The 26,331-nt window shown below is 42.3% G+C and overlaps 1 protein-coding gene across 1 annotated transcript in view; it reads right to left on the reverse strand.

Annotated features, from left to right (window-relative positions):
- The window catches only part of LOC121540346 (C3 and PZP-like alpha-2-macroglobulin domain-containing protein 8), a 61,542-nt gene extending 57,895 nt beyond the window's left edge, over positions 1-3,647 (reverse strand). Inside the window, exon 1 of the mRNA XM_041849156.2 lies at positions 3,062-3,647. Within this exon, the coding sequence (XP_041705090.1) occupies positions 3,062-3,138 (77 nt within the window). The 5' untranslated portion in view covers positions 3,139-3,647. The remainder of the gene's footprint in view (positions 1-3,061) is intronic.
- Between the last annotated feature and the right edge of the window lie 22,684 nt (positions 3,648-26,331).

The raw sequence follows: 26,331 nt of genomic DNA on the forward strand, positions 1-26,331 counted from the left end.
GACTCTCCACCCACAGCTCCAGGAACAGTTAGCCAGTCAGAAGATTTGCTTCGCCTTCAACCCACCAAGTGTGCCACACTTTGGAGGATGCTGGGAGAGGGAAATCAGATCAATCAAGACTGTCCTGCAAACCACCCTTGGCACGCAGACCATCTCCGAAGAGGTGCCGAGGACTATCCTAATGGAAATAGAAGGGATCTTGAACTCCAAGCCTTTGGGATATGTGTCGTCAGACATCGCGGATCCGGATCCAATCACTCCTAACTCTCTTCTCATGGGGCAGCCAGACTCTTCACTACCACAGGTGGTCTACCCAGAGTCTGAACTGCTCAGTCGCAACAGATGGAGACACAGCCAGGTTCTAGCCGACCATTTCTGGCACTGCTTCACACAGAACTACTTACCTGCACTTCAATGCCGCCATAAGTAGCACAAGGATAAGGAAGACCTTGTATTTGGGACCGTTGTGATGATCGTGGATGATCAGTCTCCTAGGGCACTATGGCAAGTTGGAACTGTCAAGTCAGTTATCCCTGGAGCAGACAGGAAAGTGAGGACAGCAGAGATCGAAGTCAAGGACAGAACCTACGTCAGGCCTGTTGCTCGACTCCTCTAGCTGCCCACCCTTCCTCAAGAAGCTACTGACCCATAGCTGGCTTGTCAGTTGAAGCAAATATGTACAACACATTTGAGGGCGGCTGTAAAAACGGCCAGCTCATCTCCTTTCCAAGACCCCAACATTCTTTTGGTTTTCTTATTGAAATAAGGTCACGCCAATCATCTAAATCTTATTAGTCAATCAGCAGCCTTTTTTCCGGGACTTAGCATAATACCCGACCAGGCAGAGCCTCAGGCAGTCTGATGACCACCAGGTTTTTCTCTCCTGCTTATTCTACCTCCTTAGAAAATAATTATTTTCTTTCTGATGTTTTATTGTGTGTGCAGCTAAATGTAAGTGCCAAAATCTTGATGTCTTGTTGTTTGGAGCTAAATAGCGTCTGTTGTAAATATGTACTATTTGTGTTAAACTTGCTAGCTAGCTAGCTCGCGTACTCCCACTAGCGTTAGCATTAGCATTGTCATCCGGAATGCATTACAATTTAACATGCTTATTAGCATTTGTCTGTGGTGCTAGGCTATTTTCGGTTGTAGATCGCTCATGCTTATTATGTTATATAATGTGTACATATTTCTACAGTGCTCTATTGTTTCTTTGTGCATCTAGCAGGTGTTTGGGTCCACATAGCCTGTTTAGTTTGTTGACATGCAAATAGGCATATTTTTCCCATACTGTGCTATAGCCTAAGTTCTCCTCTTTTCTTTACAGAACCACAATTAGTATCAGAGAGAGTGGTATTGTATGTGTGTGTGTGTGGATCTTCATTAAACCTTGAACTGGAACTACTGCTTCCTAGTGTTCTGAACGGACACCCTGTGGTGGTTGCTACCGGCCTAAAATCCAGCACATACGTTTTTTATCCCTTTTTATTGGTCCTTCAAATTCATAAACAACCCATATTTTTTCAATACCAGTACACATCATTTTTGCTCTGTTAGCCAAATTGAAAATTAAAGGCTTAAAATACCCACACATTTGTGAATCATTGCATTAATCAAGTGTGCAACACTTTGTGCAATATGGTTTAAAGATGAGAAGCTCCTGTATAGTTAGAATTTCTATCCTTATTTTGTTTGTCTATATACTATGGTATTTACGGTATGCTAATAGCTGCACTCACATGAAGCAGGAATTAGTCTTTGGCCACACCACATCAAGGATCGTCACTAGTTACCATAGCCACAAAGTCATAATTATGGCTAAACCTATTTCTGCAATTTTATCTTTTTAAAATCTAATTTTAAACCTAACCTTAACCCTAAATTCCAGTGCTCGACTTGGGCAGGAGCTCACAGGAGTGGAGTACCGGCATCTCAAATGTTAAACTGCTTGAGCTCCTGTTCCTCTTATAGAATATTAGCTCAAAAGTATTGTGGAGTTCCTGCACCTAAATATAAACAGTACCGGCACCGAAAATGTGTACCGGCACCTATTTCAGTCCAAGTCTAGCACTGACTAACACACTGCTAACATTATGTCTAATCCCTACCCTAAAAAAAAAAAAAAGATACTTTTTGTTTTCATGAATTTTTAGGATATAACACGTTTTGACTTGTGGCTGCGGTAACTAGTGAAAACACATCCAAGGCTAGCCTAAACAGAAAAGTTGCAAATCTGATGATCTTTTTGTAAATGAGCTCTAAAACACTTCTTGCAGCAGAAGAGCAGTCATGGGGGACATATACAAACTACTTTATTTTTAACTGTTTAAAATCCAGTTGTTTGTGCAAATAGGATAGGTGAAAACTAAATAGAAAAACACCAACTTTTATGAGGGTTGATATTTTCTGCAAAGTACCACAAATGAGCCTACCCCAAAATTGAAAAATTTACCAAATGTTGATTTGCATCATAACCCAAATGTCGTCTGCTTATTGGACATACTTTGCAGAGCATCATTAATAAAGCGTTGTAATATAAATTGTTTTAAAGAAATGATGGTCCCATACTCCATGTGAAAACGCGTGGACAGCACCATCAATCCAACCGCAACTAGGAAGCTGAACGTGTAAAGTAATAATAATAATAATATGCCATTTAGCAGACGCTTTTATCCAAAGCGACTTACAGTCATGCGTGCAAACATTTTTTTTGTGTATGGGTGGTCCCGGGGATCGAACCCACTACCTTGGCGTTACAAGCGCCGTGCTCTACCAGCTGAGCTACAGAGGACCACTAAAGTGAGTTTAATATATTGTTTCACATTCATGGCATAATGAACAAACACCCTTTATAAATGCATGTAATTCCATTCGTTAAATGAACAAAACGATACAAATACAAAACAATGCTATTTGTAAAAGTAACAAATAGTGCAATACCCTAGGCAGTGATTGGTCTGTTAAACTTAGGGTGAACAGAGGTGAAGCATGGTGGTTTTGCTTATTACAGTAAAAATGGCAACATATGTTCATTTACAATAAAATTAGGTCAACCACTTACTGTCTTTCTTGTGCATAACTTCTACAGATGAATAAAGTCCACGACAGACTCAACGCTGTCCAATAGGACCTCCACATTTTCAATAGTAGCCTACATTCAGTTTCCCATGGCGTGGGTTATAAAGTCGCTCTCGAGAGTTCAGACTTAACTTTCTCTCAAATCTTCAAATGTACAGTACCTTCGAACAGGCTATCATTCTTGCGTAGCCTATCCATTGAGGCACTCTGATGTGTGAGCGCCAATTCTTGCCTCGAATCGGCAAGCGAGGATCAAGTTATCGTCCCACTTCGAGAAATCCAGTTTCGGGGCAATTGGCTTTTTTCTTCAGACCTCAACGCACATAGTCAGTCCTCTTTTTGCGTGCTTTATTCATCCGCCTCAATTCCCTTCTCTCATATTTCAGCATTACAAATTATTAGTGTCCTCCCACCACCTGAAATGTCGCACGATAGAAATAGATGTTATATCATGTTTATCAATTTATTGGCCTACTGTTGTCATTTTTGTCTCCAATTTTGCCTCCTCGCCTCTTTGAAGGTTCAAAGCTTTTGTTCCTGCTTTTCAAAGCTTTTGTTCCTGCTGGTGCGAGTCAGAACAGCTCCTAGTAGCCTAGTTCATGCAGACAAGTCACTCATAGCCCTGGCCTCGGTGGCCTTAACACCAATACATTACAGCTAAACTCCTTTCCATCATGTAAGTGTCCTGTCTGGAGTAAAATCTCCTGGCAGTTGGCATTACATTTTGTACGAATCAGTGTTCAGTTTACTTAGCAGCCTAATTACCCCAGGCATGATCTTTGATTAATCTGAAATAATAATAGAGCTAACTATGAATTTGATTTAACGTTGCCTGCATGCAATATTGCATGAAAAACATCAACTTGGGGATGTGTAATAAATAGTGTTAAAAGAAATATCAGGGTATTTCAAATTAACCTCTGTCACATTCATAATCTGGGTTTCAATGCTTGTGGAGTGCTCACACCGTGCAGATAAACCTTTGGCCCCCTCAAGTGGCAAATTATCAGCACTGACAACTGTAATAGAAATCGGTACAATAATCTCCCCTGAATGAGCACTTCCATACTTCCATTCATTCGATCAGCGCTTCATACAATTCACAACGATTAATGAGAAACACCGATTGTATTAAAGGGAAGCAGCCTGTCACACCCACTCTAGCCTCGCGTGTTCATCCTTCCAAATGTCGTCTCGTTGACGAGTGTGAGAAGCCTGACGTCCGAGGCAACACTCAAATATCAATAGAGCTGGCAGAGTAGTGAACTAAAAATGCATGAAAGAAAACAGATTAAATTATTCAAAAATAGTAGATTTATTTGAAAACCATAGGCAGCAGAAGCAACAAAAAAAACAGTATATAGGTAGGGTACATACAGTGGGGGAAAAAAGTATTTAGTCAGCCACCAATTGTGCAACTTCTCCCACTTAAAAAGATGAGAGAGGCCTGTAATTTTCATCATAGGTACACGTCAACTATGACAGACAAAATGAGAAGAAAAAAATCCAGAAAATCACATTGTAGGATTTTTAATGAATTTATTTGCAAATTATGGTGGAAAATAAGTATTTGGTCAATTACAAAAGTTACTCAATACTTTGTTATATACCCTTTGTTGGCAATGACACAGGTCAAACGTTTTCTGTAAGTCTTCACAAGGTTTTCACACACTGTTGCTGGTATTTTGGCCCATTCCTCCATGCAGATCTCCTCTAGAGCAGTGATGTTTTGGGGCTGTCGCTGGGCAACACGGACTTTCAACTCCCTCCAAAGATTTTCTATGGGGTTGAGATCTGGAGACTGGCTAGGCCACTCCAGGACCTTGAAATGCTTCTTACGAAGCCACTCCTTCGTTGCCCGGGCGGTGTGTTTGGGATCATTGTCATGCTGAAAGACCCAGCCACGTTTCATCTTCAATGCCCTTGCTGATGGAAGGAGGTTTTCACTCAAAATCTCACGATACATGGCCCCATTCATTCTTTCCTTTACACGGATCAGTCGTCCTGATCCCTTTGCAGAAAAAACAGCCCAAAAGCATGATGTTTCCACCCCCATGCTTCACAGTAGGTATGGTGTTCTTTGGATGCAACTCAGCATTCTTTGTCCTCCAAACACGACAAGTTGAGTTTTTACCAAAAAGTTATATTTTGGTTTCATCTGACCATATGACATTCTCCCAATCCTCTTCTGGATCATCCAAATGCACTCTAGCAAACTTCAGACGGGCCTGGACATGTACTGGCTTAAGCAGGGGGACACGTCTGGCACTGCAGGATTTGAGTCCCTGGCGGTGTAGTGTGTTACTGATGGTAGGCTTTGTTACTTTGGTCCCAGCTCTCTGCAGGTCATTCACTAGGTCCCCCCGTGTGGTTCTGGGATTTTTGCTCACCGTTCTTGTGATCATTTTGACCCCACGGGGTGAGATCTTGCGTGGAGCCCCAGATCGAGGGAGATTATCAGTGGTCTTGTGTGTCTTCCATTTCATAATAATTGCTCCCACAGTTGATTTCTTCAAACCAAGCTGCTTACCTATTGCAGATTCAGTCTTCCCAGCCTGGTGCAGGTCTACAATTTTGTTTCCGGTTCCTTTGACAGCTCTTTGGTCTTGGCCATAGTGGAGTTTGGAGTGTGACTGTTTGAGGTTGTGGACAGGTGTCTTTTATACTGATAACAAGTTCAAACAGGTGCCATACAGGTAACGAGTGGAGGACAGAGGAGCCTCTTAAAGAAGAAGTTACAGGTCTGTGAGAGCCAGAAAAGCTTGTTTGTAGGTGACCAAATACTTATTTTCCACCATAATTTGCAAATAAATTCATTAAAAATCCTACAATGTGATTTTCTGGATAAAAAAATTCTCAATTTGTCTGTCATAGTTGACGTGTACCTATGATGAAAATTACAGGCCTCTCTCATCTTTTTAAGTGGGAGAACTTGCACAATTGTTGGCTGACTAAATACTTTTTTCCCCCACTGTAAAACACACTTTTTTTGGTTCTGTACATGAAACAAATCTCTTGTATGATCGGTGATCTCGGTCATACTGAATTTACAGTGCTGTGAATTATTTCATTTCAAGGACCATGAAATGTTGGATTTGTCCAAAATAGCAACTTTATAATCAAACACATGATAACGTTATGTGTAACAATGTAACCTGTAAAAATTTTATGGGAACACCATTCAACTGTAACATTCATCATTCACATTAAACCAATTTTATATAAATAATAATAATAATTCTGTCAAATCAAGTACATCTCAGTATTCTTGGCACCCCTCTTGGAGCAGGCACGCCGCAGTTTATCTAAAGTCAATGTCTGTTCAAATCAAGCGCAGCCATGAATGACACCATCAACAGAAAGATCACTCTGCTTCTTGTCCAACAGTGCGTGGCTCCAAGATTGCAGCTTGAGCACACGCTTCCTACAGAGCTCTGCATACCAACTTTTGAAAGATAGTGAATAGTGTATTATTTTGAACTACCAAATGAATACGTCGCTTGCTAAAAACACCAGGTAATTGATGATTTAAGATTGTATTTTTCAAAATGTCACAGCGCGCTGACATAAAGAGAAATCAAATCAGTGGTACTCCTGAGTGGCGCAGTGGTCTAAGGCACTGCATCGCAGTGCTAACTGTGCCACTAGATCCTGGTTCGAATCCAGGTTCTGTCGCAGCCGGCCGCGACCGGGAGACTCATGGGCGGCGCACAATTGGCCCAGCGTCGTCCAGGGTAGGGGAGGGAATGGCCGGCAGGGATGTAGCTCCGTTGATAGAGCATGGCGTTTGCAACGCCAGGGTTGTGGGTTCGATTCCCACGGGGGGCCAGTATAAAAAAATATGTATTCACTAACTGTAAGTCGCTCTGGATAAGAGCGTCTGCTAAATGACTAAAATGTAAATGTAAATCTTATGGCTACCTCCTCAGCTAGCAATGCTCGGGCGTCATCCAATATCGTTATACAGGAGGCAAATGCTTTGTTGACAACTGCCACAACTATACTGGCCTGACAGACTATGACACTAACAGTGTCTGCCAAGCTTTACTACCTGAGGAGAAGGCTAAACTAGCAGATGTTGTCGACCCAGAGGTGTCATTCTCCAGTTCCCATCACTGATCTACAGGGATGCCACTTGGAAAGCAGCAAATAAATCTATCTTCCTACGCGAGAACAACCTGCGGTTTGCTGAAGACCTCTCGAAAGCAGACAGAGAAAGGAGAGAGAAGCTGTGGCCAGCTGTGGAAAAAGCACGAAAAGAGGGGAAAGCGGCTTACTTCATCCGAGGGCGCGCTTGCATCAACGGATCCGAAATCAGCCTTCCTCCTTTAGGGCTGTCAAAGACTTTACCTGATGCTCAACATAGGCTACCTAGATAGCTAACGTTACCTCTGATGTGAGCAGATCTCACTCCCGGTTCTAAGGTGATTTAACTTTCGTTCTAACTGCACAGCTAACTACTGGAGTAATGGATATGTATTATGTATTTATTTTTACCTGCAGTATAGGCAGTGAGCAAGCTCTTTGTTGTTTCTTGGGCTGGCAGTTATCTTTGTTATGCTTAAACTATTCTCACTCAATCATTTAAATCTATGTGGTGTGCAGCTCTGGTTTCTTTTCATTTTTACTCGATGTGCTATTGTTGTTTAGCTCGTAATACTTTCTGTTATATATTTGTTTCACTCAATGCTAGGGTGTTAATAAATAATGTAAATCGCAAAGCCTTATTTTTATTTGCCAAACAGCTTAAAACAGATGTATGTTTTTTTCAAGAGTCTCACTCAATTTCTACCGACGTCAACTTCTGGAAATCTCAGTGGGGAAATGATTCATGGCTCTCATGATTCTGAACTCTCTGCTGGAGTTATCACTAAATCATAATTTAAATGGAAGTAATTTGCACTCTGACTGTGACCCTTTTGGTCACGTTCTTTGTCTTGTTATCAACTGTAACAACATCGTTATTATTATTATTATTATTATTATTATTATTATTATCATCAACATTTATGGGTGCAATTCCAAACTTGAAAACGATCAGTTACTTGAATCTTTGGAAAAGCGTATTCTCCATTGGCTAACCAAGTTCCCTAATGCTTTACTTATAGTAGGTGGGGATTTTAATATTTCTCCGGGACAGTACACTTCTATGAATACAAGTTTGAGGCAGTTTATGGAAAGGTTTGATATTATAGATATTTGGAGAGTAAAGTTTCCTAATGACAAGTCTTTCACTTGGAGTAATAAGGCACGCTCCAGACAATCACGCATAGATTTTTGGCTGGTGTCTAAATGTTTTGGTAAACAGGGTATTTCTGTTAACATCCTTGCCACTCCCCTTACTGATCATAGAGCTATTTATATTGACACACTTTTTATCTCTGATAATGGCCTTGGTAGAGCATCCTATTGAAAGCTTAATAGCTCTAAATTAAAACAGTTGGTCAAGATGGAGATAAACAATTTAATTACACACTTCTGGAACAAAGCTATAAATGACAATTCATAGAGTAAAACTGGGAGCTTTTAAAATATGAGGTTGGAAAATATTAAAGAAAATATGGGAGTATTCCTGCCAAGACAAGGAGAGCTGAAGAAGGTGTAATTGCAAAGATCACCTCTCTTGTTCAAAAGCATGTTGAAAGTCTTTTAGAGGAGGACAAATCTGTTCTGTTTGAGCTACAACACAAGTTGGATGACATGTATAAACTGAAAGCAGAAGGAGCCTTTGTCAGATCTAGGAAGAAATGGCTAGAGAGTGAACAAAATTCATCTTATTTTTCAGGTTAGAAAAATACCACTACAAATAATACAATTTAACAATTAAATATCAAAATGGTCTCATCACAGATGATCCCAAATTAATCTCTATCTTTAGTTGCAACTTCTACAGGAATTTATATAGTTCTAACTATTGTGAGGTGTCCTCAACTCTTTTTTTTTTTGTATTCTCTGGGGGATGTGAAATCAATTGGGGAGGCTGAGAGGGAAGTGTGATGACCCTATTATAGTTGAATATATAATTTATTATATTGAAGACCTTTAAAATAAGTCTCCTGGGACTGATGGTTTATCTGCTGAGGTTTACAAAACTTTTCTCAACAGTTAGCCCCTTTTCTGTTGGAGGTCTTTTATGAAAGCATTGCAAATACAGTGGGGGGAAAAAGTATTTAGTCAGCCACCAATTGTGCAAGTTCTCCCACTTAAAAAGATGAGAGAGGCCTGTAATTTTCATCATAGGTTTTAGAATTTATTTGCAAATTATGGTGGAAAATAAGTATTTGGTCACCTACAAACAAGCAAGATTTCTGGCTCTCACAGACCTGTAACTTCTTCTTTAAGAGACTCCTCTGTCCTCCACTCGTTACCTGTATTAATGGCACCTGTTTGAACTTGTTATCAGTATAAAAGATACCTGTCCACAACCTCAAACAGTCACACTCCAAACTCCACTATGGCCAAGACCAAAGAGCTGTCAAAGGACACCAGAAACAAAATTGTAGACCTGCACCAGGCTGGGAAGACTGACTCTGCAATAGGTAAGCAGCTTGGTTTGAAGAAATCAACTGTGGGAGCAATTATTAGGAAATGGAAGACATACAAGACCACTGATAATCTCCCTCGATCTGGGGCTCCATGCAAGATCTCACCCCGTGGGGGTCAAAATGATCACAAGAACGGTGAGCAAAATCCCAGAACCACACGGGGGGACCTAGTGAATGACCTGCAGAGAGCTGGGACCAAAGTAACAAAACCTACCATCAGTAACACACTACGCCGCCAGGGACTCAAATCCTGCAGTGCAAGACGTGTCCCCCTGCTTAAGTACATGTCCCGTCTGAAGTTTGCTAGAGTGCATTTGGATGATCCAGAAGAGGATTGGGAGAATGTCATATGGTCAGATGAAACCAAAATATAACTTTTTGGTAAAAACTCAACTCGTCGTGTTTGGAGGACAAAGAATGCTGAGTTGCATCCAAAGAACACCATACCTACTGTGAAGCATGGGGGGTGGAAACATCATGCTTTGGGGCTGTTTTTTCTGCAAAGGGACCAAGACGACTGATCCGTGTAAAGGAAAGAATGAATGGGGCCATGTATCGTGAGATTTTGAGTGAAAACCTCCTTCCATCAGCAAGGGCATTGAAGATGAAACGTGGCTGGGTCTTTCAGCATGACAATGATCCCAAACACACCACCCGGGCAACGAAGGAGTGGCTTCGTAAGAAGCATTTCAAGGTCCTGGAGTGGCCTAGCCAGTCTCCAGATCTCAACCCCCATAGAAAATCTTTGGAGGGAGTTGAAAGTCCGTGTTGCCCAGCGACAGCCCCAAAACATCACTGCTCTAGAGGAGATCTGCATGGAGGAATGGGCCAAAATACCAGCAACAGTGTGTGAAAACCTTGTGAAGACTTACAGAAAATGTTTGACCTGTGTCATTGCCAACAAAGGGTATATAACAAAGTATTGAGAAACTTTTGTTATTGACCAAATACTTAATTTCCACCATAATATGCAAATAAATTCATTAAAAATCCTACAATGTGATTTTCTGGAGAAAAAAAATCTCATTTTGTCTGTCATAGTTGACGTGTACCTATGGTGAAAATTACAGGCCTCTCTCATCTTTTTAAGTGGGAGAACTTGCACAATTGGTGGCTGACTAAATACTTTTTTCCCCACTGTAATGCTCTCCCTACCAGTTTGACTCAAGGTCTGATTACATGAATCCCTAAGCCTAAGAAAGAATCGCATCTCCTCGATAATTGGCGTCCAATTTGTCTGCTCAATAACGACTACAAAATATTAGCCTCTATATTTGCAAAAAGAATGAAGGCAGTATTGGACTCAATTATAGAGGAGACCCAATCTGGCTTCATAAGGAATAGACATACAGTACCAGTCAAAGGTTTGGACACACCTACTCATTCAAGGGTTATTTATTTATTTTCACTATTTTCTACATTGTAGAATAATAGTGAAGACATCAAAACTATGAAATAACACATGGAATCATGTAGTAACCAAAAAAGTGTTGATGACAGCATTGAATTCTAAATAAATGTGTCACCAGCAAAGCATCCCCACACCTCCTCCTCCATGCTTCACGGTGGGAACTACACATGCAGAGATCATCCATTCACCTACTCTGCGTCTCACAAAGACACGGCGGTTGGAACCAAAAATCTCACAGTTGGACTCATCAGACCAAAGGACAGATTTCCACCGGTCTAATGTCCATTGCTCGTGTTTCTTGGCCCAAGCAAGTCTCTTCTTATTATTGGTGTCCTTTAGTAGTGGTTTCTTTGCAGCAATCCGACCATGAAGGCCTGATTCATGCAGTCTCCTCTGAACAGTTGATGTTGAGATGTGTCTGTTACTTGAACTCTGAAGCATTTATTTGGGCTGCAATTTCTGAGGCTGTTAACTAATGAACTTATCCTCTGCAGCATGTCTTAAAGTAATGATGGACTGCCGTTTCTCTTTGCTTATTTGAGCTGTTCTTGCCATAATATGTGGTCCTCTGTAGCTCAGCTGGTAGAGCACGGCGCTTGTAACGCCAAGGTAGTGGGTTCGATCCCCGGGACCACCCATACACAAAAATGTATGCACGCATGACTGTAAGTCGCTTTGGATAAAAGCGTCTGCTAAATGGCATATTATTAATATGGACTTGGTCTTTTTCCAAATAGGGCTATCTTCTGTATACCACCTCTACCTTGTCACAACACAACTGATTGGCTCAAACGCATTAAGAAGGAAATAAATTCCACAAATTAACTTTTAACAAGGCACACCTGTTAATTGAAATGCGTCCCAAGTGACTACCTCATGAAGCTGGTTGAGAGAATGCCAAGAGTGTGCAAAGCTGTCATCAAGGCAAAGGATGGCTACTTTGAAGAATCTCAAATATAAAATATATTTAGCTTTGTTTAACACTTTTTGGGTTACTACATGATTCCATATGTGTTATTTCATAGATTTGATGTCTTCACTATTATTCTACAATGTAGAAAATAATAAAAAGTAAGAAAAACCCTGGAATGAGTATGTGTGTCCAAACTTTTGACTGGTACTGTATATCTAATAATATCCGACTGGTGTTAGACCTTATTGACTATTCTGATCTAATCTTTAAAGATAGTTTTATTGTCTTCTTAGACTTTTATAAAGCCTTCGATACAGTGGAACATGACTTTCTATTTCTCTCCCTTGAGAAATTTGGTTTTGGAGAATTCTTTTGTAGGACTATTAAAACACTTTATATGAATGGGAACAGTTCCATTAAATTAAAGCATGGCACTTCTCATAGATTTGATTTGAAAAGAGGAATTAGGCAAGGTTGCCCAATTTCACCACATCTCTTCCTGCTTGCAACCCAATTTACAAGTTTTGTTAAATCCAGCGATATACGAGGGATCTCTTTTGCTGACAGAGATATTATCATAAGTCAGCTTGCAGATGACACCACCCTCTTTTCCAAAGCATCTGGTTTTTGCCTAAACCTTAATACGTGTGAATTGTTTGCTGTTAAAGACTGTGATACCCTCTATCTGCAATATTCCAGTCAAGGAAAAAGTAACATACCTTGGGATTACCATACAGTGAGGGAAAAATGTATTTGATCCCCTGCTGATTTTGTATGTTTGCCCACTGACAAAGAAATGATCAGTCTATAATTTTAATGGTAGGTTTATTTGAACAGTGAGAGAGAATAACAACAAAAAAATCCAGAAAAACACATGTCAAAAATGTTATAAATTGATTTGCATTTTAATGAGGGAAATAAGTATTTGACCCCCTCTCAATCAGAAAGCTTTCTGGCTCCCAGGTGTCTTTTATACAGGTAACGAGCTGAGATTAGGAGCACACTCTTAAAGGGAGTGCTCTTAACCTCAGCTTGTTACCTGTATAAAAGACACCTGTCCACAGAAGCTATCAATCAATCAGATTCCAAACTCTCCACCATGGCCAAGACCAAAGAGCTCTCCAAGGATGTCAGGGACAAGATTGTAGACCTACACAAGGCTGGAATGGGCTACAAGACCATCGCCAAGCAGCTTGGTGAGAAGGTGACAACAGTTGGTGCGAATATTCGCAAATGGAAGAAACACAAAATAACTGTCAATCTCCCTCGGCCTGGGGCTCCATGCAAGATCTCACCTCGTGGCGTTGCAATGATCATGAGAACGGTGACGAATCAGCCCAGAACTACACGGGAGGATCTTGTCAATGATCAAGGCAGCTGGGACCATAGTCACCAAGAAAACAATTGGTAACACACTATGCCGTGAAGGACTGAAATCCTGCAGCGCCCGCAAGGTCCCCCTGCTCAATAAAGCACATATACAGGCCGTCTGAAGTTTGCCAATGAACATCTGAATGATTCAGAGGAGAACTGGGTGAAAGTGTTGTGGTCAGATGAGACCAAAATCGAGCTCTTTGGAATCAACTCAACTCGCCGTGTTTGGAGGAGGAGGAATGCTGCCTATGACCCCAAGAACACCATCCCCACCGTCAAACATGGAGGTGGAAACATTATGCTTTGGGGGTGTTTTCTGCTAAGGGGACAGGACAACTTCACCGCATCAAAAGGGATGATGGACGGAGCCATGTACCGTCAAATCTTGGGTGAGAATCTCCTTCCCTCTGCCAGGGCATTGAAAATGGGTCGTGGATGGGTATTCCAGCATGACAATGACCCAAAACACACGGCCAAGGCAACAAAGGAGTGGCTCAAGAAGAAGCACATTAAGGTCCTGGAGTGGCCTAGCCAGTCTCCAGACCTTAATCCCATAGAAAATCTGTGGAGGGAGCTGAAGGTTCGAGTTGCCAAACGTCAGCCTCGAAACCTTAATGACTTGGAGAAGATCTGCAAAGAGGAGTGGGACAAAATCCCTCCTGAGATGTGTGCAACCTGGTGGCCAACTACAAGAAACTTCTGACCTCTGTGATTGCCAACAAGGGTGTTGCCACCAAGTACTAAGTCATGTTTTGCAGAGGGGTCAAATACTTATTTCCCTCATTAAAATGCAAATTAATTTATAACATTTTTGACATGTGTTTTTTTGGAATTTTGTTGTTGTTATTCTGTCTCTCACTGTTCAAATAAACCTACCATTAAAATTATAGACTGATCATTTCTTTGTCAGTGGGCAAACATACAAAATCAGCAGGGGATCAAATACTTTTTTCCCCTCACTGTATCTAAGGATCAACAGGAAAGATGCTCATTATTATTGAAAAAAAAAAAAAAAGAAGTTGAACCATTGGTTGCAGAGGGACTTATCCTTGAAAGGTCGAGTATTGCTTTTTAAAGCTGAAGGTATCTCCAGACTTACTTACGCAGCTCAGTCCCTACATCAACCTGTATGAATATGGTGGTCTCAATTTCTTTAGATTTTCCTACTTTGAATAATACTTTTAAGATAAATTGGGCTAAACATTTCTTAAAGAATCCAACTTCAATTTGGAATTTCATCCCTCATATCTTCTCCCGTTTTGGTGGCTTCAATTTTATGTTACTTTGTAACTATAACATTGATAAGATTCCTACAAAATGATCTGCTTTTCATAGACAAGTATTCTTAGTGTGGTCATTAATACAGTTGAAGTCGGAAGTTTATATACACTTAGGTTGGAGTCATTAAAACTTGTTTTTCAAGCACTCCACAAATTTCTTGTTAACAAACTATCGTTTTGGCAAGTCGGTTAGGACATCTACTTTGTGCATGACACAAGTCATTTTACCAACAATTGTTTACAGACAGATTATTTCACTTATAATTCACTGTATCACAATTCCAGTGGGTCAGACGTTTACATACACTAAGTTGACTGTGCCTTTAAACAGCTTGGAAAATTCCAGAAAATGATGGCATGGCTTTAGAAGCTTCTGATAGGCTAATTGACATCATTTGAGTCAATTGGAGGTGTACCTGTGGATGTATTTCAAGGCCTACCTTCAAACTCAGTGCTTCTTTGCTTGACATCATGGGAAAATCAAAAGAAATCAGCCAAGACCTCAGAAAAAAAAGTGTAGACCTACACAAGTCTGGTTCATCCTTGGGAACAATTTCCAAATGCCTGAAGGTACCACGTTCATCTGTACAAACAATAGTACGCAAGCATAAACACCATGGGACCACGCAACCGTCATACCGCTCAGGAAGGAGACGCATTCTGTCTCCTAGAGATGAACGTACTTTGGAGCGAAAAGTGCAAATCAATCCCAGAACAACAGCAAATGACCTTGTGAAGATGCTGGAGGAAACAGGTACAAAAGTATCTATATCCACAGTAAAATTATTCCTTTATCGACATAACCTGAAAGGCCGCTCAGCAAGGAAGAAGCCACTGCTCCAAAACCACCATAAAAACGACAGACTACAGTTTGCAACTGCACATGGGGACAAAGATCGTACTTTTTGGAGAAATGTCCTCTGGTCTGATGAAACAAAAAGATAACCGTTTGGCCATAATGACCATTATTATGTTTGGAGGAAAAAGGGGGTCTCTTGCAAGCCGAAAAAACACCATCCCAACCTTGAAGCACAGGGGTGGCAGCCTCATGCTGTGGGGGTACTTTGCTGCAGGGGGGACTGGTGCATTTCACAAAATAGATGGCATCATGAGGAAGGACAATTATATTGAAGCAACATCTCAAGACATCAGTCAGGAAGTTAAAGCTTGGTCGCAAATGGGTCTTCCAAATGGACAATGAACCAAGCATACTTCCAAAGTTGTGGCAAAATGGCTTAAGGACAACAAAGTCAAGGTATTGGAGTGGCCTCAATCCTATAGAACATTTGTGGGCAGAACTGAAAAAGCATGCGTGAGCAAGGAGGCCTTCAAACCTGACTCAGTTACACCAGCTCTGTCAGGAGGAATGGGCCAAAATTCACCCAACTTATTGTGGGAAGCTTGTGGAAGGCTAGCCGAAACATTTGACCCAAGTTAAACAATTTAAAGGCAATGCTACCAAATACTAATTGAGTGTATGTAAACTTTTGACCCACTCGGAATGTGATGAAAGAAATAAAAGTTGAAATAAATCATTCTCTCTACTATTATTCTGACATTTCACTTACTTAAAATAAAGTGGTGGTCCTAACTGACCTAAAAGAGGGAATTCTTACTAGGATTAAATGTCAGGAATTGTTTTAAAACTGAGTTTAAATGTATTTGGCTAAGGTGTATGTAAACTTCCGACTTCAACTGTATATAAAAACAAATCCACGTATAGGTATTTCATTTGGAACAATAAGGATATTTTGTATAGAAACAAGTCTTTATTTTTTAAGAACTGGTTTAATAATCATATCCTGCTGGTGAGTCAACTTTTTAATGCAGAAGGATTGTTACTCAATTATGAGGAATTTTTATCTCGTTACAATATCCCTGTTACACCTAGAGTTCGCAATAGTCTCTGATGCTATTCCATCTGGAACTCTCATGTTGTTTAGAGGTGTAACCAGAACCTACATTCTTGAGCTACCCTCACTTAATCCAGTTGACTCCAATAGGAAAAATGTGTTTCTCCATGCTCCCTCAGAACAACAGGTCTATACGTGCTTTATTTCAAAGGGATATTGTATCTATTGCTTATGATGTCACAACTTACTGGAATACATTTGTCAATAATATCTGTTGGAAAAAACCCTGGTTATCACCACACAAATACCTGCTTGTTAACAAGGTCAGAGGTCTCTTTCAGAATTATCCATAAGTATTACCCTGCGAATCATTACCTGAAGAAACTCCAAAAATACATTAAAATTAACTGTACTTTTTGTGTTGAGCATCCAGAAACAGTTTTGCATTTATTTTGGTGCTGTCTACAAGTAAAGAAATTATGGCAAGATATTTCTAGTTTTATAATTGTAAATATTATTGATGACTTTTGTTTATTATGGGACAACGTGCTGCTCGGTTTCCTTAACTATAATAAGGATAAATATTTATTTTTTTACCTCATAAATCTAATTGTGCTAATGGTAAAATGGTATATTCATAAATGTAAATTCACTAATAAAAAAACCCTCTTCCATGTTTTCTATAAGGAATTCGAGCAGTACATTAAGACCATTCTACATTCTTCCAATAAGAAAGCTGTTAAAACAATCAATGCATGTGTATCTTTTAAGGTCTTTGTATAATCTGTACTTTGTTGTACCCCATAGCATATGTTATCATTGTCTGTTTGTATACTTCTTGTATGTATACTGATGTTTCTGCAAAAAAAATATTATAATTTTAAAAAAGAGGCCCAACTCGGCCCAAAATCTGTCTTCTCCAAATTAAAAATGTCTAACTAAATAAATAAAAATAACTGTGGAAACGCAAACAAAATTTCAAAAAATATCTATATATTTTTTCTAATAAAAAATATATTGTTCTACAGTTCATGACATGACAGTGTGGACACCGTAACCCAGCCTCGATCTCAATGAAGGTCTTGGAGAATACCACCGAGTCCCCTTTGACGTCCACACCGTGGGCCTGGCACAGCTGGGTGTTGAGGGGGACATCCAGGGCCAGGATGTAGGCCATCTTGTGGAGGGGGAAGCTGCAGTTCTTGCTGCTGTGGCTGTGGAGTAGCAGCAGGTCAATGCGACAGGCCTCCAGGTGCCGGCGCAGGGCACAGCTCTGCAGGAAGTCCAGTCTGTGGGCCAATTGGAGGAGTCATACATGGTTGCGATCCATGAAGGAGCGGCTAACTGATAGGGCCAGACACACGGCAGGGTGGAGCGGATCCGCTCTGGCAGCTCCATTGTGTGCTTTGTGGTATAGACTGAACCTGGATGGATGATACAGGAATTGTATAGAAATGTAAGTCTGCTTGGAGAGAAGACACACCATAACGAATGCAGGTATTGCACAGTAGAATCGTCATACGATGTTCTGTGGTTAGAGGGCGATAATCTGTTGATTTTCAGTACACTCTGCTGTCAGTTTCTCTAATAGAGATCCTATTAAAATTACTATAGGGGCTATGTCATAAACCCTCAAAGTTCCAGAATGGGGTAAGGGAGAAATCCAAAACCATTCTATACTGAACAAAAGTGTTGGTCCCATGTTTCATGAGCTGAAATAAGAAATCCCAGAAATGTTTCACTCACAAAAACATTATTTCTCTCAAATTTTGTCCACAAATGTGTTTATATCCCTGTTAGTGAGCATTTCTCCTTTGCCAAGATAATCCATCCACCTGACAGGTGTGGCATAACAAGAAGCTGATTAAACAGCATGATCATTACACAGGTGCACCTTGTGCTGGGGACAATAAAAGGCCACTTGAAAATGTGCAGTTGTCACATAACACAATGCCACAGATGTCTTAAGTTTTGAGGGAGCGTGCAATTGGCATGCTGACTGCAGGAATGTCCACCAGAGCTATTGTCAGAGAATGTAATGTTAATTTCTCTACCATCAGCTGCGTTTACGTCATTTTAGATAATTTGGCAATACATCCAACCGGCCTCAGAACCGCAGACCACGTGTAACCACGCCAGCCCAGGACCTCCACATCCGTGGGATCTGAGGAGTATTTCTGTCTGTAATAAAGCCCTTTTGTGGGGAAAAACTAATTCTGATAAGCTGGGCCTGGCTCCCCAGTAGGCCCACTCAGGCCTTGGCTGCACCCCTGCCCATTCATTTGAAATCCATAGATTAGAGCCTAATGAATTTATTTCAATTGACCGATTTCCTTATATGAACTACAGGAAGGTAGCTCTCCAGGAACATGTTTGGAGAGCCCTGACCTAGGACACCAACAGCCAGCCAGGGTTTCATTAAATAAGCTATAGGCAATACTTTTTATTGCACATTTACGCCTAATTAAACTGACGCATTTGGCGATGTTTAACTTCAATACACTGGCACAATGAAGAAAAGCTTAGCCATACTCATTGATAGCCTAATACTGTATATACTTTAATATACTTTTGGTGAATGTACGAGGCATTGCTAGATACAGATTACCAAGATATACAGTGCCTTCGGAAAGTATTCAGACCCCTTGACCTTTTCCACATTTTGTTACATTACAGCCTTATTCTAAAACTTCTTAAATAAAAATCCTCAGCAATCTACACACAATAACCCATAATGATAAAGCAAAAACAGGTTCTTAGAAATTCTTGCACATTTATTACAAATTAAAAACAGAAATACCTTATTTACATAAGTATTCAGATCCTTTGCGATGAGACTCGAAATTTCCATTGATCATCCTTGAGATGTTTCTCCACTTGATTGGAGTCCACCTGTGGTCAATTCAATTGATTGGACATGATTTGGAAAGGCACACACCTGTCTATATAAAAGGTCCCACAGTTGACAATGCATGTCAGAGCAAAATCCAAGCCATGAGGTCGAAGGAATTGTCCGTAGAGCTCCGAGACAGGATTGTATCGAGGCACAGATCTGGGGAAGGGTACCAAAACATTTCTGCAGCATTGAAGGTCCCCAAGAACACAGTGGCCTCCATCATTCTTAAATGGAAGAAGTTTGGGACCCCCCAAGACTCTTCCTAGAGCTGGCCGCCCGGCCAAACTGAGCAATTGGTGGAGAAGGGCCTTGGTCAGGGAGGTGACCAAGAACCCAATGGTCACTCTGACAGAGCTCTAGAGTTCCTCTGTGGAGATGGGAGAACCTTCCAGAAAGACAACCATCTCTGCAGCACTCCACCAATCAGGCCTTTATGGTAGAGTGGCCAGACGGAAGCCACTCCTCAGTAAAAGGCACATGACAGCCCGCTTGGAGTTTGCCAAAAGGCACCTAAAGGACTCTCAGACCATGAGAAACAAGATTCTCTCGTCTGATGAAACCAAGATTGAACTCTTTGGCCTGAATGCCAAGCGTCACGTCTGGAGGAAACCTGGCACCATCCCTACGGTGAAGCATGGTGGTGGCAACATCATGCTGTGTAGATGTTTTTCAGCGGCAGGGACTCGGAGACTAGTCAGGATCGAGGCAAAGATGAACGGAGCAAAGTATAGAGAGATCCTTGATGAAAACCTGCTCCAGAGCGCTAAGGACCTCAGACTGTGGCGAAGGTTCACCTTCCAACAGGACAACGACCCTAAGCACACAGCCAAGACAGCGCAGGAGTGGCTTCCGGACAAGTCTTTGAATGTCCTTGAGTGGCTCAGCCAGAGCCCGGACTTGAACCCGATCTAACATATCTGGAGATACCTGAAAATAGTTGTACAGCAACGCTCCCCATCCAACCTGACAGAGCTTGAGAGGATCTGCAGAGAAGAATGGGAGAAACTCCCCAAATACAGGTGTACCAAGCTTGTAGCGTCATACCCAAGAAGACTCAAGGCTGTAAACACTTATGTAAGTGTCATATTTCAGGTTTTTATTCAAAAAGCCTGTTTTTGCTTTGTCATTATGTGGTATTGTGTGTAGAATGTTGAGGGGAAAAAACAATGTAATCAATTTTACAATAAGGATGTAACGTAACAGAATGTGGAAAAAGTCAAGGGGTCTGAATACTTTCCGAATGCACTGTAGCCTATGCACACGGTTCTGACTGTCTCTCTGCCCCGATCCTCTCTCTTCCTCACCTGCTCCTCTTTCTCTTCGCTATGAAACATGCTAGTATGTTTGGTGTTCGGTCTGTTGAGTGTAGAATAGCTCAGCCTACTCATCGATAGCCTCTCCTTTAGTGAAATTGCGCAAGACATTGCAAGCCAATAAATTGCAAAATACAGCATTGTGATAGCTATAGCCTACATCTTTTGAATAACGATGCATGGTTCTGACTGTCTGCCTGGTGGCCGACATGCTTACCTATGCCTGACCGTGCCCCTCCCATCTCTCTCTCCCTCGCTAGCTTGCTCTTTCTTTGCTGTGAAATATGCGAGAGCTCATGTTCTTGTGATTCAATTCTATTTAAGAGTCATGCTCTGTATGTCAGCTATCTGAATTAACACTGCAATTAACTAAATCAAATCAAATGTTATTTGTCACATACACGTGTTTAGCAGATGTTATAGCGGGCGTAGCGAAATGCTTGTGCTTCTAGCTCCGACAGTGGAGTAATATCTAACAAGTAATATCTAACAATTTCACAACATATACCTAATCCACACAAAACTAGTAAGGAATGGAATTTAAGAAAATATACATACAGTGGGGAGAACAAGTATTTGATACACTGCCGATTTTGCAGGTTTTCCTACTTACAAAGCATGTAGAGGTCTGTAATTTTTATCATAGGTACACTTCAACTGTGAGAGACGGAATCTAAAACAAAAATCCAGAAAATCACATTGTATGATTTTTAAGTAATTAATTTGCATTTTATTGCATGACATAAGTATTTGATACATCAGAAAAGCAGAACTTAGTATTTGGTACAGAAACCTTTGTTTGCAATTACAGAGATCATACGTTTCCTGTAGGTCTTGACCAGGTTTGCACACACTGCAGCAGGGATTTTGGCCCACTCCTCCATACAGACCTTCTCCAGATTCTTCAGGTTTCGGGGCTGTCGCTGGGCAATACGGACTTTCAGCTCCCTCCAAAGATTTTCTATTGGGTTCAGGTCTGGAGATTGGCTAGGCCACTCCAGGACCTTGAGATGCTTCTTACGGAGCCACTCCTTAGTTGCCCTGGCTGTGTGTTTCGGGTCGTTGTCATTCTGGAAGACCCAGCCACGACCCATCTTCAATGCTCTTACTGAGGGAAGGAGGTTGTTGGCCAAGATCTCGCGATACATGGCCCCATCCATCCTCCCCTAAATACGGTGCAGTTGTCCTGTCCCCTTTGCAGAAAAGCATCCCCAAAGAATGATGTTTCCAACTCCATGCTTCACGGTTGGGATGGTGTTCTTGGGGTTGTACTCATCCTTCTTCTTCCTCCAAACACGGCGAGTGGAGTTTAGACCAAAATGCTATATTTTTGTCTCATCAGACCACATGACCTTCTCCCATTCCTTCTCTGGATCATCCAGATGGTCATTGGCAAACTTCAGACAGGCCTGGACATGCGCTGGCTTGAGCAGGGGGACCTTGCGTGCGCTGCAGGATTTTAATCCATGACGGCGTAGTGTGTTACTAATGGTTTTCTTTGAGACTGTGGTCCCAGTTCTCTTCAGGTCATTGACCAGGTCCTGCCGTGTAGTTCTGGGCTGATCCTCACCTTCCTCATGATCATTGATGCCCCACGAGGTGAGATCTTGCATGGAGCCCCAGACCGAGGGTGATTGACCGTCATCTTGAACTTCTTCCATTTTCTAATAATTGCGCCAACAGTTGTTGCCTTCTCACCAAGCTGCTTGCCTATTGTCCTGTAGCCCATCCCAGCCTTGTGCAGGTCTACAATTTCATCCCTGATGTCCTTACACAGCTCTCTGGTCTTGGCCATTGTGGAGAGGTTGGAGTCTGTTTGATTGAGTGTGTGGACAGGTGTCTTTTATACAGGTAACGAGTTCAAACAGGTGCAGTTAATACAGGTAATGAGTGGAGAACAGGAGGGCTTCTTAAAGAAAAACTAACAGGTCTGTGAGAGCCGGAATTCTTACTGGTTGGTAGGTGATCAAATACTTATGTCATGCAATAAAATGCAAATTAATTACTTAAAAATCATACAATGTGATTTTCTGGATTTTTGTTTTAGATTCCGTCTCTCACAGTTGAAGTGTACCTATGATAAAAATTACAGACCTCTACATGCTTTGTAAGTAGGAAAACCTGCAAAATCGGCAGTGTATCAAATACTTTTTCTCCCCACTGTATATGGACAAGCAATGACAGAGCGGCATGGACTAAGATACAGTAGAATATTATAGAATAGAATGCAGTATATACATATGAGATGAGTAGTGCAAGATATGTAAACATTATTAAAGTGACTAGTGTTCCATTTCTTAAAGTGGCCAATGATTTCAATAGGCAGCAGCAGCCTCTAATGTGCTAGTGATGGCTATTTAACAGTCTGATGGCCTTGAGATAAACAGCTTCTTTCATTCTCTCGGTCCCAGCTTTGATGCACCTGTACTGACCTCGCTTTCTGGATGATAGCGGGGTGAACAGGCAGTGGCTCGGGTGGTTGATGTCCTTGATGATCTTTTTGGCCTTCCTGTGACATCGGGTGCTGTATGTGTCTTGGAGGCTGGGTAGTTTGCCCCCAATATTGCGTTCGGCAGACCGCACCACCCTCTGGAGAGCCCTGCGGTTGCGGGCAGTGCAGTTGCCGTACTAGGTGGTGATACAGCCCGACAGGATGCTCTCAATTGTGCATCTGTAAAAGTTTGTGAGGGTTTTAGGTGACAAGCCAAATTTCTTCAGCCTCCTGATGTTGAAGAGGCTCTGTTGCATCTTCTTCACCACACTGTCTACGTGGGTGGACCATTTCAGTTTGTCTGTGATGTGTACGCTAAGGAACTTTAAGCTTTCCACCTTCTCCACTGCGGTCCCGTCGATGTGGATAGGGGGGTGCACCCTCTGCTTTTTCCTGAAGTCCACGATCATCTCCTTTGTTTTGTTGACGTTGAGTGAGAGGTTATTTTCCTGGCACCACACTCCCAGAGCCCTCACCTCCTCCCTGTAGGCGGTCTCGTCATTATTGGTAATCAAGCCTACTACAGTTGTGTCGTCTGCAAACTTGATGATTGAGTTGGAGGCGTGCTTGGCCACGCAGTCATGGGTGAACAGGGAGTACAGGAGGGGGCTAAGCACGCACCCTTGTAGGGCCCCAGTGTTGAGGATCAGCGAAGTGGAGATGTTGTTTCCTACCTTCACCACCTGGGGGGCGGCCCATCAGGAAGTCCAGTACCCAGTTGCACAGGGCGGGGTTCAAACCCAGGACCTCGAGCTTGATGATAAGCTTGGAGGGTACTATGGTGTTGAATACTGAGCTATAGTCAATGAACAGCATTCTTTCATAGGTATTCCTCTTGTCCAGATGGGATAGAGCAGTGTGCAGTGTGATGGCGATTGCATCGTCTGTGGATCTATTGGGGCGGTAAGCAAATTGAAGTGAGTCTAGGGTGACAGGTAAGGTAGAGGTGATATGATCCTTGACTAGTCTCTCAAAGCACTTCATGATGACAGAGGTGAGTGCTACAGGGCGATAGTCATTTAGTTCAGTTACCTTTGCTTTCTGTGCATGTGGGAACAGCAGACTGGGATAGGGAGAGATTGAATATGTCCATAAACACACCAGCCAGCTGGTCTGCGCATGCAGGGGATACCGACAGGGCCGTCAGCCTTGCGGGGGTTAACATGCTTAAATGTCTTAATCACGTCAGCCACGGAGAAGGAGAGGCTACAGTCCTTGCTTGTGGGCCTCGTCAGTGGCACTGTGTTATCCTCAAAGCGGGCGAAGATGGTGTTTAGCTTGTCTGGAAGCGAGACGGCGGTGTTGGCGACGTGGCTGGTTTTCCTTTTGTAGTCTGTGATTGTCTGTAGACCCTGCCACATACGTCTCGTGTCTGAGCCGTTGAAATGCGACTCCACTTTGTCTCTATACTGATGTTTTGCCAGTTTAATTGTCTTGCGGAGTGAGTAGCTACACTGTTTGTATTCTGCCATATTCCCAGTCACCTTGCCATGGTTGAATGCGGTGGTTCGCGCTTTCAGATTGGCGCGAATGCTGCCATCTGTCCACGGTTTCTGGTTAGGGTAGGTTTTAATAGTCACAGTGGGCACAACATCACCTATACACTTCCTGATAAACTCAGTCAACGTTTCAGTGTATTCGTCTAAATTATTTTCGGAAGCTACCCAGAACATATCCCAGTCCGCGTGATCAAAACAATCTTGAAGCGTGGATTCCGATTGGTCAGACCAGCGTTGAATAGTCCTTAGCACTGGTATTTCCTGTTTGAGTTTCTGCCTATAGGAAGGGAGGAGCAAAATGGAGTCGTGGTCAGATTTGCCGAAAGGAGGATGGGGGAGGGCCGTATTACCATCCCGGAAGTTCGAATAGCAATGGTCGAGGATTTTGGCAGCGCGAGTACAACAGTCGATATGTTGATAGAACTTTGGCAGCCTAGTCCTCAAATTTGCTTTGTTAAAATCCCCGGCTACAATAAATGCAGCCTCAGGATATGTGGTTTCCAGTTTGCATAAAGTCCAGTGAAGTTCTTTGAGGGCCGTCGTGGTATCGGCTTGAGGGGGGATATACACGGCCGTGACTATAACCGAAGAAAATTATCTTGGGAGATAATACGGTCTGCATTTGATTGTGAGATATTCTAGGTTGGGTGAACAAAAGGACTCGAGATCCTGTATGTTACTACAATTACACCATGAGTCGTTAATCATGAAACACACACCTCCGCCCTTTGCTTCCCGGAGAGATATTTATTCCTGTCTGCGCAATGAACTGAGAACCCCTCTGGCTGGACCGATTTCGACAGAATATCCCAAGAGAGCCAAGTTTCCGTGAAACAAAGTATGTTACAGGCCTTGATGTCTCGCTGGAAAGAAATCCTTGCCCGGAGTTCGTTGATCTTGTTAACCAAAGACAGAACATTAGCGAGTAGTATACTTGGAAGCGGTGGGTGGTGTGCGCACCTCCTAAGTCGAAACAGCAGGCCGCTCCGAGTGCCTCTCCTCCGCCGGCGATGTTTTGGGTCAGCCGCTGGAATCAGTTCAGTGGCCCTGGGGAGTGCAAACAAAGGATCTGCTTCGGGAAAGTCGTATTCCTGGTCGTAATGCTGGTGAGTTACCGCCGCTCTACCTATTCATAGTCTTTTACTAGTCCAAAAACACCTAGCTAGGATCCACCCAGGTTGTCTTGCATCTATGTGGGTAGGCAACATCACCTCCACCATGCTGACCCTCAACACAGGGGTGTGTGCTTAGTCCCCTCCTGTACTCCCTGTTCCCCCACGATCGTGTGGCCATGCACGACTCCAACACCATCATCACGTTTGCTGACGACACGACGGTGGTAGGCCTGATCACCGGTGACGATGAGTCAGCCTACAGGGAGGAGGTCAGTGACCTGGCAGTGTGGTGCCAGAACAACAACCTCTCCCTCAATGTTAGTAAGACCAAGGAACTGATCGTGGACTACAGGAAACGGGGGGGCGAACACGCCCCCATCCACAGGGCCACAGTGGAGCAGGTTGAGAGCTTCAAGTTCCTCAGTGTCCAAATCACTAAAGAATTAAAATGGTCCAAACACACACGCAGTCGTGAAGAAGGCACAGCAGCGCCTCTTCCCCCTCAGGAGGTTGAAAAAGTTTGGCATGGGCCCTCAAATCTTCAAAAGGTTGTACCATTGAGA

This window comes from Coregonus clupeaformis, unplaced genomic scaffold (assembly GCF_020615455.1).
Source record: "Coregonus clupeaformis isolate EN_2021a unplaced genomic scaffold, ASM2061545v1 scaf0068, whole genome shotgun sequence".
NCBI lineage: Eukaryota > Metazoa > Chordata > Actinopteri > Salmoniformes > Salmonidae > Coregonus > Coregonus clupeaformis.